Raw genomic sequence first — 13,968 nt, forward strand, 5'->3', positions numbered from 1 at the left:
AGAGGACTATGTTCCAACATTATGCCCACTGATTCGATTGTATCCAATTCCACATGATAAAATCCTCTCCTCATAAATTGGACATCTATTATCCTACCAATTAATCCATGCATAACGGCTTGTAAGAGATCTTTGCACTCACCTCTATTTGGCCGAGCTCCCACCACTCTATAGATCACAGAGAGTTGGGTTTGAAGATGAACCTCCGAGTTGAATTCAGCCTCCTCTTCAGGCGAGAATATGATTAGCAGAGGCCTCTCCTCAGAACCTATTGGCGGGGATGCTTCTTTAGAGTTCCCCTGTTGTGTCGTTGAGGCAGTTCTCTACTGTTCTCTCTCCCTCTTCCCTGTTCCTGGAGGACAGATATGCGCGGAAACGTAGATATAGCCCACAAGGGGCACATTAAGACTATTTACAAATATAGTCTCCCGAATTGGCTATTAAATCGATTATTCGATTTTCGACCTTAATCAAGTTGCCTATCGACTCCATCTTATTCAACTCGTGCTCTTCCCATCTAGAGAGACCTATTACCTAACATTCTCCAAGCACACATGGATATTCCCAATGCAGCAGAACAGTGATGTGTTCTCGCACTTCCAAAAATTTAAAAACGAAGTAAAAAAGGCAACCGGTCAGCATATTTGATGCCTTCAATTGGACAACGACATGAGTATTTCTCCGATGCCTTCACAACATACCTTCGACAAGAAGGAATTTCGCGGTAGTTCACCTACCGACACACACCTCAACAGAACGGAGTAGCCGAATGAAAGAACCGACATATACTCGAGGTGGCAAGGGCAATGATGAATGAGAAACATTTACCGAAATCTTATTGGGCTGAAGCGGCGAACACGGTTGTCTATCTAATGAATCATTGCACGACATCCGGAGTGCACGATGTCACCCCACACGAGAAGTTCTATGGAAAGAAGTCGGATCTATCTCACGTTAGGATATTTAGCTCGATCACATACGTGCATATTCCCGATGAAAAGCGGCAAAAGCTCGATCCAAAATCGGAGAAGTGTATCCTTGTGGGGTACTCGCTTGAATAGAAGAGGTATAAGTGCTTCAACCCCTCTACCAAGAATGTACGAGTGAGTAGGGATGTCATATTCGACGAATCGACATCCCGGTACATTGTCGACTCAGCTCCATCCAACCCAATTGAAATTGATTTCGACATAGACTCGGAGGAGGAGGATCGATTAAGGCTCACAACAGAGGAAAGTCCAATTTCAATCAGGTTGAGTGGACCACAGGAGCCTCCAAGCAACCAAAGCACATCGCAGCCAGAGGTCCAAAACTGGACAAAGGGAAGGCCAAAATGCCTAAGTACGAAGACTCAAATGGAAACGAATTAGCTCACCAACTCGACAATGAGTATGGTAGATTGGATGTACCTATCATGAGGACATCAGGAGCCGAGAAAGTGTTCACGAAGACAAGTGAACAACCACGTCGGTCCACACAAGAGAAGAACGTAGTCAGCCGATTCGGGTACAATGACTACATGGCATATCACTATGCATTCATGATGAAGGTGGCAACAATCCGAGAGCCAGAAACTTTTTCCGAAGTTGTGAAGGACCCGCAATGGATCGAAGCAATTAATGAGGAGATGCAAGCACTCTCCAAAAACGAGAGGTGGGATCTCATCCCCGCTTCCAAAATTTTGCATGCATACTAAATTAAGTGTCAATACCTCTAAAACAAAGATTATGCTTGTGAAGAGCCAAAGAAGAGATAAACCATGCATTATGTACAACAATGAACCACTTGAATGTGTGGAAAGCTTCAAATATCTTGGCCTTGAAGTTCCTTCAAATCATAGATGGAATGAATGTGCTACACGCCACATAGAGGTGGGTAAGCGAGCATACTATGCATTTGAGAACACATGCAATCTTGGAGATATTAAGTGTTGGGTCCTCAAGAAATATCTATTCGACACTTTAGTGACACCGGTTCTTCTCTATGGGGTGGAAGTATGGGGCGGTCGCATCCCTAAATCTATGTGGGAAGAGTTTGAAAATGTCCAAAAACATTTTCTTACAAAGTTTCTACAAGTTAAGAAACAAACACCCTACGCCCTCTTGCTCCTGGAGACGGGATTGCTTCCCATTGAGATCATGGCCATGGAAAGGGTTGTTGAATACATGCTTAAGGTTCAAAAAAGCCCCTCACATCGCCTTCCTAGAATTGCATGGGAAGCAAGCAAAAAGATCCAAAAGACGCATAAAAGAAAAATTTTGTGTTCTGGTTGGGATGCAAGATATAGAAAAATGGTTTGTCAGATGGGATGCAAGACACTTGCTTCATGATGCATCATTAGATTCCTTTGTAAATGAGGCATTTTTGCAATGCCAATGTATCATGACATGGGACAAATGTGGAGGCTCACGCTTCACACATTATACTACACATGTTGCACCTAACAACAAAACCATATTCTTTGCGGAACGGGGAAATCATACACATGGATACATGGTAGAGCCCATACCGTTATCTGCCATTCGAACCATTGCTTCCATGCGACTTAGCTCACATGCATTGCGATGTGAGACAGGGCGTTGGGGCACAAGTGATGAGAGTGGTCGACTATGCACACTTTGCCCTAAACAAGTTCGTGAGTTTGAGTATCACACTTTGATACAATGCTCTGCCTTTGATCATATTCGACCATGCTTTCCACATCTCTTCGACCGAGCCCAATCCTTGCATGAATTCCTCTCACAACCACAATGTGCACTCTCGATTGCAACATTCATTGGTAAAGTTCTTGAACATCGAGAGTCACTACTCACTTTCACACATATCACGTGAAATGTAATATTTTGGTCTCATAGGTCATATTTGACCTCCGAAGACGATAATATAATCTATCTATCTATCTATCTATCTCGACTACACACACCTTCCGCTGAAAAGAATCACACCTGAATTTACAGTTGATGATATTTTTCCTCGAGGTTGATATCTTTGCATTGTTCTTCATTTCTCCCCTTTTAAGTTTGAGGTTCTTTCTTTAACTCTACTCTAGGCTCTTATCAACCCAACTTTGAATTGTCTATTTTGTTCCTTCCCCATTGTTACAAAGGTTTCCTTAGCCTAGAATTATTTTTGAATCTTACTAAAACCATATCTCTTAGTTTAATCTTTGACATGTAAAAATCTTAGCTCATTACCATGCATGCTTTTTTGTTTCTTAGCTTAGTGAGATTTTTAAGTTTTACCTTAGGGCTCAACCATTGGTGCTTAATCTTCTTTAGTCGATATTCCTCGTTGCTTGTTGTACCTAAATAGTCGAAGATCTCTAATTGCCTTTGGATTTCAATGGAATTACTAGACTTGGTAGTGAATCTGTTCAAATTCTCATATGCCTCAATGTATACATGAATTTTATATTTCCACAATGACATGAATTGCAAGAAGGGTGATTCATTTTCCTTGGTTCAAATGAATATTAATACACGTAAAGGAATGAGCAATGCTTCCTTCCAACCATTGTATCAAAATGTGGTAAACCCATTGTCCACCTGTGTTTTTTTTTAAATTCCATAAGGGCAATTCATTTTCCTTGGTTCAAATGAATATTAATACAAGCATAAAGGAATGAGTGAGGCTTCATTCCAACCATCTTATCAAAATGTGACGAACCCATCGTCTGCTTGCATTTTTTTTAAATATTGCATATTTATCCGGAGTGAGTGCATACGTTTTTGTTAATTCTTCAAATGCCCTTCGGTTGACACTCGAAAGATAGAAGAAAGCCGAGGATGAGTTCAAGCAATGTGGATGCTCAAGGAGGACATATAGATAGAATAATGGATCAGATAGCTACACTATCGACTCGAGGGCATTTCCGAGGGGCAATGTGTGGGAAATAAACCCTTATAACAATCGGCAATGGTTTGGTATGAATCGAACCGAACTGCGAAACCATGACTTAACAACTTAACAGTTTGATAGTTTAGGGTTGCTAGTTGATTATTATTTTTAATTATTTTTTAAACAACCTTTTCATTTTTAAGCCTAATGCTCACATTTTAGGAAAAATCTTTAAATTTTGGAAAAATTAAAATTTGAAATAAGGGAAAATTTAAAAAACTAAAAATTTGAATTTTGACCTAACTTGAAAACTGAAACCGAAACCACGGTTTTAACGATTTAATGGTATGAACGGTTTGGGTTTTTTTGTAATGGTTCGGTTTAAATGGTTTAAACAAATTCGGTTCAAGTTTCAAGCATTTTAAACGGTTTGGTTTTGACGCTATCGAACCGAACCGAACCGTTGCCGATTGTTAGCTCTTTCCTTAGAGTTGGTCTTATTATTTCAAAGAAATAGAGGGCCAAGTTTGAAGAAAGACATACAAAACACACACATTCCCCTGCCATGCCATAATATGGGTGTTTTTCTGGATAATGAACCACACTCTCCTTAAGCGATGGCCACGGTGGTCTGGCGACCCTTCATGCGATCTCTCTTTGCAGGTCAGTCAATCCTTGGCAACAACCCACTTCCTGGAACTCTGTAAGGATGGATAAAATGCGCTCTTTTGCAATGATATACAAACCATAAAACAACATCCTTTTGACTGAATACAACATTGTCTATGCAGCTTTTAGAATGAGAAGTGCACGAGATAAAACAAATGTTTGGATTCGTTAAGGCAGTGTTATGCACCTTTTACCATGAAATTTAAAAGATAAACAACGCTCTAAGATGTGTCTAAAGCATAGTTTTTCATCTTTCACAATGAAATATAAGAGATGATCAGCTCACTAGGATGAAAAAGGCATTGCTATGAATGCCTTACAATTATGTCGTGATCAATCAGTATCAGCTTAACATGAATGTGAATCCATGTGTGCAAACACACAGAATTATGGGGTCTTTAAGACATTGGGAAACAAACTCCTCTTATAAATTTCTAGTGAAATTGGTAAACATGATTTTAGTGGCATATATGCTTATGCTACTAAATTTAAATCTAATGGAATAATAATTATGCATGCCTTACAATTATGTCGTGATCAATCAGTATCAGCTTAACATGAATGTGAATCCATGTGTGCAAACTCACAGAATTATGGGGTCTTTAAGACATTGGGAAACAAACTCCTCTTATAAATTTCTATTGAAATTGGTAAACATGATTTTAGTGGCATATATGCTTATGCTCCTAAATTTAAATCTAATGGAATAATAATCTAGCAAATCCAAAACACTGTTTTTTCATTAAGACAAGGGATGTGATATTGTGGAATTTCCTTTTTTTATGTTCTTTGCAGGTAGAAAAACAACTTCATGGAAGCAATCACCAATTAATTTAGACTTGTATCATGGACATCTAAGGTTTTGCACTGGACCTGTCAAATGCTCAATAGAGAACTTGGATGAAGGGAAGGATGTTATTTTGAAATGCATATCAAGAACTGCAGAGGTATTCTTCATTTTATTAACTTTCTTTTCATTTTTAAGAATGAGGACAATTTTCCCTTCTTTAAATGGTTCTAATATTTTGTTAGTCTCATAGGCAATTAAGGAACAATAACATATCTTCATTTATTTGTTCTTCCATGTGCACTAGATTGAGAAAGTTTTGCTGTAGAAGAGGGAAAACTAAGTCATCAGACAAAATAACTATAAAAACAAATTATAGATTGTAAAATTTGCTGCTATACACTTATTTATTAATGATGATCGCCAGGTCATATGAACTACAAACATGGAGCTTTTATAATAAAGCATTAGTTTCTTATAACCCCTGCACATATCTAGGAATGATGCAAGGAGAAATATGTATCCTCAAGGCATACATATTGTAATCACATAAACAAGCATTTAAAATATTAGTCATAAGAACAAAGGTGGGTGAAATACATTAGATCATTTTCAAAATCATTGATTTCTTTCAAAATCATTGATTTCTTTCAAAATCATTGATTTCTTTCAAAATCATTGATTTCTTTCAAAATCATTGATTTCTTTCTTCAATTCAACATATTACATGTTAGCATCACGAGTCATGCTACCTTGGAATCATATTCTATTTTCAAAAGAAATTTTGAAGCAATCTTTACATTCCTTTAATTCTTTCTTAGGGTATAGAAGGACCCGTGGATGTGTCCTGTGTTGATTGATTCTATTAAGAGGATATTGCAACCTTTAAGCTTTCAAATAAACTACATAGATATATTTTATTTTTTCCTTCAATGAAGAAGATAGGTTCTTGTAGATAATTTGGAGGGCAAAAAATGATGTTAATCTGCTTTCCACCATTTTTCCATTTGATATATTTTCAACAGTTGTGACTGAATTGCAATGGTAGTATATACAATTTGGAGTCTCTGTTCAATATTCTATTATTTTTCGTTTACCTCAAATATCACTATTTTCTCAAGACATGCATCTAAACCTCACAAAACTGACTGTAGGTTTCGGTTCTGAGCATTTCTGCAACACATGTTGTCGAAGAGGCACAACGCCGACATCAAGCAGCACCCACAGTATATCTCAAGCTATTTGAATATCTGAAACTATAAATTAAGTTTGAAACTAACTAAACCGCATAAAAGTAAACATTATTATAATTTATTATTATGGCACACTTAACAACATTGATATAGAAGACAAATGACATGGATTATGGTTGAGAATCCTATATTGGTAGATTCCTTTCATGCAATAAACAAAAATTTCTTCAAACATTAGCCAAGTTCTTCACTCGAGCAAAGTTAGCCAAGATATTCTACTTGTTTTAGAGCAGAGTTGCAGTCAAATCAGCATTAAAGGTGCTTTGTTGATGCAACATGTCAAATCTTTATTTTTAGAATAATGTTGGTGTGATGCAAAGCCCAGCCACTAGCCAGAAAACCTAACTGTAAAATGGTAGAAAACTAAAGGGAATAACAGGAAAGAAGCGAAAAGAATACCAATGACTGAGGGAATCAGGGTTTTTAAGGATTGTACTGGTTTTTTCTTGCAATTAGGTAGAAGAGAAAAAAAGTGAGATGAGATGTTGAATTTTCAGGTTGTTGTCTAGTTGTATGCTGTCTTCTTATCTTTTTATTTGATCCCTAAGAACACTGCAGATGACACACAGGATAATAGAAAGCTGAAATTCATGACTCTGCTGATTAACACATACAAGATTCTCGCAGAAGTTCTAAATATGAATACAGCTATATTTGACCAGTGTTCGCATCTCCATAAATAAAAACTTGTGTGAAAGCAAATATAATTTGAATGTCACTCACTGGTAATTGCTTTTCGGGCTGATTTGGAAAAACTTACTATTGTAATTTGCAGTTGTTTATGTTCTTCACTTGAGAAAGTCGAGACTTAGCCATATCACAAACAAATTTATTCATTTAAAGTTTGATTCTTCGTAAAGTTGGGGACACTTTCTTTTTTAGTTTATTCATCTTTGTATATTATCATTTAAACTCCTGTTGATTTTGAAGCTCCTCAATTTTATCATTTTTAAGGCATTGGCAACTTTAGGCAGGGCCCTCATGGGCACCCTCTTGCTTGGAGAGCTCAAGGATGATGCAGAATCTATTCAGGTATTGATGATTTTCAGTGCTTATATTTCCTATAGTATAATGCATTCCAAATAATTCCAAGGTATCCAAAACACTATAATACATTGTGCAACCTTACAAACTGTGGTCATATCACACATTTCAAAGATGTCTATGTTGTTCACATGGTTATAAGAACTTTTATTTCATGTTCATATCCGTAGAACTCTAATATTGCGCATTTCAAAAAATTTCATGTAGTCCACATGGTTATGAGAACTTGTGGTTCATCTTTATATCCTTAAGAAAGGCAGAGTCTTAAAAACTACTTTTTCTGCCTGACTGTTTTCTATTTGATTCTTATGGTACACTTCTTCTCTGTGTTTGTTGCATTTCACTCTTCTCTGTGTTTGAGCCACGGACTAAGCTATGGTTATTTGATACACTTGTCACACCAACTCTTCTCTATGGAGTAGAAACTTTGGAAAGATTTAGAGAGACCTTTAGTGTCAATGATTGCTTGCATGATAAGGAGCAAAGCATCGGTGCCCCACGATATAATCCGGGAAGAGATGGGAGCAGCACCTATAATAACTGAGGCATTGTTCCGATCAGTGTCATTTATCCAACGTCTTTGGGAGCTCCCTAAACGAAGGTACCCAAGGTTGGCACTTATGTCATCAAGACAACTGGCTGAAAATGGAAACACTCATTGTTGGTATGCTGAAATGCAGCAATGGTTCGAGTCACATGGCATGAGTATGAATGCACTACCCCCGTTCCAATATAGCTTGGATTGTCCCCACCTAAATATGACCAAAGTGGAAAAGAATAGAGTGATCCGAACTAATATTATTCACTTGGAAAACAAGATAACATGGATCAGCCCCAAAATACCACTTGGTACAAAGATGGCCCACTATACAGCGCACTTCTTACATACATTGGAGGATGGATTCGTCATCAAGCCACCTTATATGGACATACATCTATCCTATGCGTTGCGTAGTGTGATAGGGCAGCTGCGAACTTCATCACATCAGCTACAGATTGAGGTAGGCAGATATACACGACTACCTCTAGAAGAGAGAATTTGCCAATTGTGTCATCAAGGAGTAGAATCTGAGGAACACTATGTTTGTCCTTGTAGTGTCTTTTATGAAATCAGAGGGAGATACCATTGCATCTTTAAACAAGGCTTTGGCCCACTACGCAAGGTAATGGAATATGGGGACCAACGATGTCTAGGACTTTTCTTGGTAGAGCTCAAGAGACATCGGGAAAAGCTGTTGAAGAATACAGCCACACAAGCTCATCCACAAAGAACAATCACAACTTTCTTTAGCCCCATCACTCCTACTAATGCTACAAGTCCATCACGGGATACACAAATGGGCTCCAGACTAGGACATAACAAAGGGGTTACAATTGATCGGGCAATAGCAATTTGTCGTGCACGTAGGCCCCGGCCCCATGGACCACGACCTCGACACCCTTGTCATCGACAGATAAAAGCCATTATCTCCTGCCATCGTAGGTGCTTCCCTCACTTCGGAGACATTTCCATTCTGGATTGACCTATGCTAGAGATCTTTCGAAGACAAAAGTTACAATATACCTAACTTGAGAATCTCACATGTGCCAAAAACCAGATTCCCTCGTTTCTTCTCTTTTCATCTTATTATATTTACTATGTAATATTTATTTTATTTTGATTTGTTCTCAAAGACGAGACAACACTCAAGATGTAATCTCTTATTTGGTCTTATAGGCCATTTTGGCCTCTTAAAAGATGTTAATATATCTTTCTTTCTTTCTTCTTTGACTGAGTTGCTTATCACAACTCACCATGTTATGCATACCTCATTGATTCTGTCAAAGCAAAGTTCTGAATGTTAAGTTGACAACATTTGCTTGATCACATGAGTTGTTCTGAACATTGCATTTGCATCTTAGGTGTGTGTCAATGTATATTTTTTCCATTGATTTAGGGATTTCTCTGTACTTCTATTTTCTATTTGTAACTTTCTATCCATTATTGATTCTTATGAAGGTGTGTGTCTAATATGTTCTAGTTAACCTTCGTGGGAGATGGGCCCCTTGGAAAAGTGATGTCTATAGCGACCAAAGATGGATGGGTCAAAGGATTTGTCGAAAATCCTTTATGTGATCTACCACCAAAATCTAATAACAAGGTGACTTCTATCTTTTTCATGTACTTTTGGATTCTCAAATGTAACAAGCATTTGAATAATATTTCTTGGAAAGCAGTGACAATGCACTTGATACTCAAGTGCACCTATCTTGTTTCAGAGTACTTTCCTGGATAAGCAACAACTATGCATAGAAAATTAGGAAGAGAACATATATTCGCTATTTTGGCAAGTGTAATTATTTGAGATCTATATTGATTTACTTCATTCAGATGAAATCACTATTTCTCCAAGCTTAAAACTCCCATGAAGTTAATTTTGCTAATTCAGGTCTACATGGAGATGGCAATGCCTTTTCAAATGATACAGTTGAATGTTGTTAATTTGACAATCTTCCTTGCAGCTTAATGTTGGAGCTGCAGTTGGATCTGGCATGCTAAATGTCTCACGTTTTCATCCAACGTGGAAACAACCATATATGTAAGCTACTTGCATGTATATAAGGTCTCATTATGAAAACATAGATAATAGGTCGAAATACTTCAATCAGCTACTTTAGAGGAAATTCGGTGTTTGTTTTGTTTCAGAGGAACAGTGCCAATATTTTCTGGGGAAATTGCTGAAGATATTGCCCATTATTTGGCCAGCAGTGAACAGGTACCTTAATATCATTTACATGATCTCTCTCTTTCAGTAACGCTGGTAATCATTCTAATTATTATTTCTTCTTACTTCCACTAGATGAAAACTGTAAAGGATACACTTTATAATCAAGCAATTAGAACTCACGTATTCAGAATTACCACATAGCCCAATCCAATTCTGAGCTCTGTGATGTGTGAATTGTGTCTGAAGGAAAGTAATCTTGAATAGACTTGAATAATTTCATTAGAGCACCCTAGAATTATGCAGTGTTTGGGATGTGCAGCAACCTTATTGAAAGATCCCTCTTTTCTTTGTTTATATCTTTTCCAAAACTGTCAGCGCGTTCTTCATTTTGCTTGTAGGTTATGATCTTACATCTTGTTACTAGTAATTGTGTGCACTTTCAAATCTTTGTACACTTCATTCTTACTCATTGACGATTGAGTTTTAGACTTCCACAAGTTCATGCTCCGCAGAGTTGTTAAGCCTGTGCTTTGTTCTATTGAATCTCCAAAAAATTCTATCCCACAGAGAATTGTAAATGTGGAAATGTAGAAAAACTATGCATTTTGGAGGTTGAGTGAACTTCTCCTGTAAAAAGTACATATTTCATCTGTTCCTATTGAAAATTCTTGCGTACTAAGAGAGAGAGAGAGAGAGAGAGAGAGAGAGAGAGAGAGAAAGAAAGAAAGATATATTAACGTCTTTTAAGAGGCCAAAATGGCCTATAAGACCAAATAAGAGATTACATCTTGAGCGTTGTCTCGTCTTTGAGAACAAATCAGTTGCAATTTACTGTGAAAGTGACACTTAGTATAAGTTGCAATTTACTGTTATTAGATTATAATAATATGTTGTGTACGAAGAGAGATTATTACAAAGGTGCTGAACGTCGTTCTCCATTTCCTGGTTTCCTTCTGTTTTACCAAAAGTCCAAAAGTACTCCAAATGTTTATTTTTGTGAATAAAATATAGTGAATAGCCTGCTGTTTGAGATTGTCCTAAAGGGAATGGAGTCTAATGCTGTATTCCAGTATAGGTAAATTCAGCTATTGGACTTGGTGTGAACCTCCAGAAGGATGGTAGTGTACAGTCTGCACACGGGTTTTTAGTGCAGGTAATTTTATATACTGTAAAAAAAACTAATGCAAAAAATCTTAAGACATGTAATTGATGGACTCATAATCATATCCAACCTTTTTCTCAAATCAGGTGTTGCCATTTTGTTCCGAAGGGACTCTCGACAAATTGGAGGCAAATATCAAGAAAATGCGGCCTCTTGCTGATGCATCGCAACAAACTAGTCCTGAAGAAATAATCGAATCAATATTTGAGGGTATTGGAATGGGTGAAATTTACACATTGGTACAACCTCCTCACACATGTATATCTATCCTAAAAAAGCATTTGACACGTGCAGAAAAGGCTTATCTCACTTCATTTCTTGATTTGTTTAGGCTAGCCCGAGATTTGGGCCATGTGATGTGACGGAAATGAAAGGACGTATGATTCAGGCAGTTGCATGCCTAGGGCCATCAGATGTGGAAAGTTTGCTCAATGAACAAGGTTATATATATAACTAAAAGCTTTCTATGATTTATACAAGAGGGATATTCATATATACGAAGTTTTGTCCCTTCTGCTCCTTTTTGTATTTCCATCTAGTAGTGACACATTGTCATCCTCACAGCTACCATTGATAAAATTCTCAATTTTCATCTTAGCTGTGTGCAAAGCTTTCTCATAGTCACCACCATATCATTGCATGTTTCCTTTTTCTTCTTTCGAGTGGAACGACAATGTTTTTACTCGGTAACATTTGTTTATTTTGATTTGTTGTTCTCAAAGACAAGACAACACCTAAGATACAATCTCTTGTTTGGTCTTATACGCCATTTTGGCCTCTGAAAAGACATTTGTATATCTTTCTTTCTTTCATATGCATCCATCTAGTAACAATGTTTATCCATAAGTTTCCCATATATGATTATAATAAATGCTATCAAATCACAATTCACTTTCTTATAGGATCCATCCCCAAACCTGGAATCACTTCCTGCACAGAGTTAGATAATCTAACTTAAAAGGGGGACACAATGTTTGCAATTTTCTGTATTGTTGGTGTGCAAACTTCACCTCTGCAAGGATATCCAAGGATAGTTGACGACATGGTTACCTAAGGTGAAACAAACACACACACATCCATATACACATGCATACACATGCCTATTATATTGTGAGACACACACTTGATTATATTTCTTTTCATATTTTGATTTTCACTTTACTGATGTGTAGGCCATGTGGAGGTGCGTTGTGCGTTTTGTGCCGAGGAGGTGCGCTTCTTGAGAGAAGATTTGCAATCTATTTTATCAGGCCCTTCAACATGACAAAAATCGATTTTCTGAGCTATTCCAAAATTATACTACAGTGCATGTGACGAGAATTTTGAAGTTGAGCTTTTATACTATGTGCACATGCATCTTTCGTAGGTGAGCATTTTTTTCCACAATGCTGTAATTAATCCCTCATATGGAAATTCTATAGTTGACCTGTCATTGTGTAAAACAAGAAAATGCTGACATTGCACAAGGTCTATATGTCAAAGAGTCCAACTCCTGCAAGTGGTAGTCAAGCCCTCATTATGAGGAAATACAAAAAAACATTTATGTGCTTGATGTATTCCTCATTTGATGATGAGTATCTTAGTATATGATTAAAATCTTGATTTTCATGATGTTTTCACTTACATTGAAGTAGAAGATCCATCCCATGTCCGGATATGATTTCTCCTCACAACAACATTCTTTGAAATGAAAGATGTGTTAGATAGTTCATGATTTAGTTCTATATGATATTGGAATCTTTGTATTGGAGTATTATTGTTTGCATATTCTTCTCTATAAATGATTTTTTTGGCCTTTTGTGAAAGAGTTTGTAGCAATTTGTTATTGAGTGTATCAGAGTGAATGTAGTTTTCTAATGTCTTTGAATTATTTTGATCGGTCAACATCAGAATTTTCTTTCCGTGGATGTTTTTTCCATCTCATTCATAAATAGTTGATAAAGTTACAAATGCTTTTGAATTTGTTACATTTTTCTACCTTTTTGACCAAAGATGGTTTGGCAAATTTTTTTATGATTAATATTTTTATTTATTCTATATGTTCGATGTATTTTCCATAATTTTGTGGTGTCTTTTGCCTCAAAATCTGAGTGTAATAGTTCATCTAAAGTGACAATTTTGATAATGTTCATCTTGAACTCCAATTTCAGATAATCTTGTCTTTCATGAATAGTCTTCATGTGGAAAGTTCAAACATTAATTTGAAAATATTGTGCACAAGATGCTATTTACACCATGTAGATAGAGATAGGAACCATGTTAGTATTACTTGTGAAGTCCCAAGTTTAATATGTGTCATTGATCATCAATCTTATGATCTATGAGTGAACGGTGGCATGTGTTGCATCACCATCATAATATGATCCAACTCATGAGGAGGGCCAATTGAGGATGAGATACTCCTTCGACTCACAAGGAAAGACTCAATTCTTAAATCCTTGTACGCATACACTAGAAAATATTGAATAAGAAACAATGCCTAAATTATATTCCATGTCACATTGGTAT

The 13,968-nt window shown here is 36.8% G+C and overlaps 1 protein-coding gene across 1 annotated transcript; it reads left to right on the top strand.

Annotated features, from left to right (window-relative positions):
• The first annotated feature begins 4,380 nt into the window (after positions 1-4,380).
• Positions 4,381-13,066, top strand: LOC147857817 (uncharacterized). The gene is made up of 11 exons (XM_087327691.1): positions 4,381-4,500; positions 5,302-5,453; positions 6,448-6,519; positions 7,501-7,578; positions 9,612-9,731; positions 10,093-10,169; positions 10,277-10,346; positions 11,374-11,451; positions 11,547-11,699; positions 11,792-11,900; positions 12,633-13,066. Exons 1-11 carry the CDS (start codon positions 4,455-4,457, stop codon positions 12,722-12,724), a joined length of 1,047 nt encoding a protein of 348 aa, XP_087183817.1. The 5' UTR covers positions 4,381-4,454; the 3' UTR covers positions 12,725-13,066.
• The last annotated feature ends 902 nt before the right edge of the window (positions 13,067-13,968 follow it).

The sequence above is a fragment of the Azolla caroliniana genome, unplaced genomic scaffold (genome assembly GCF_043228905.1).
Source record: "Azolla caroliniana isolate FFs.n. ecotype wild unplaced genomic scaffold, voAzoCaro1.0.p SCAF_11, whole genome shotgun sequence".
NCBI lineage: Eukaryota > Viridiplantae > Streptophyta > Polypodiopsida > Salviniales > Salviniaceae > Azolla > Azolla caroliniana.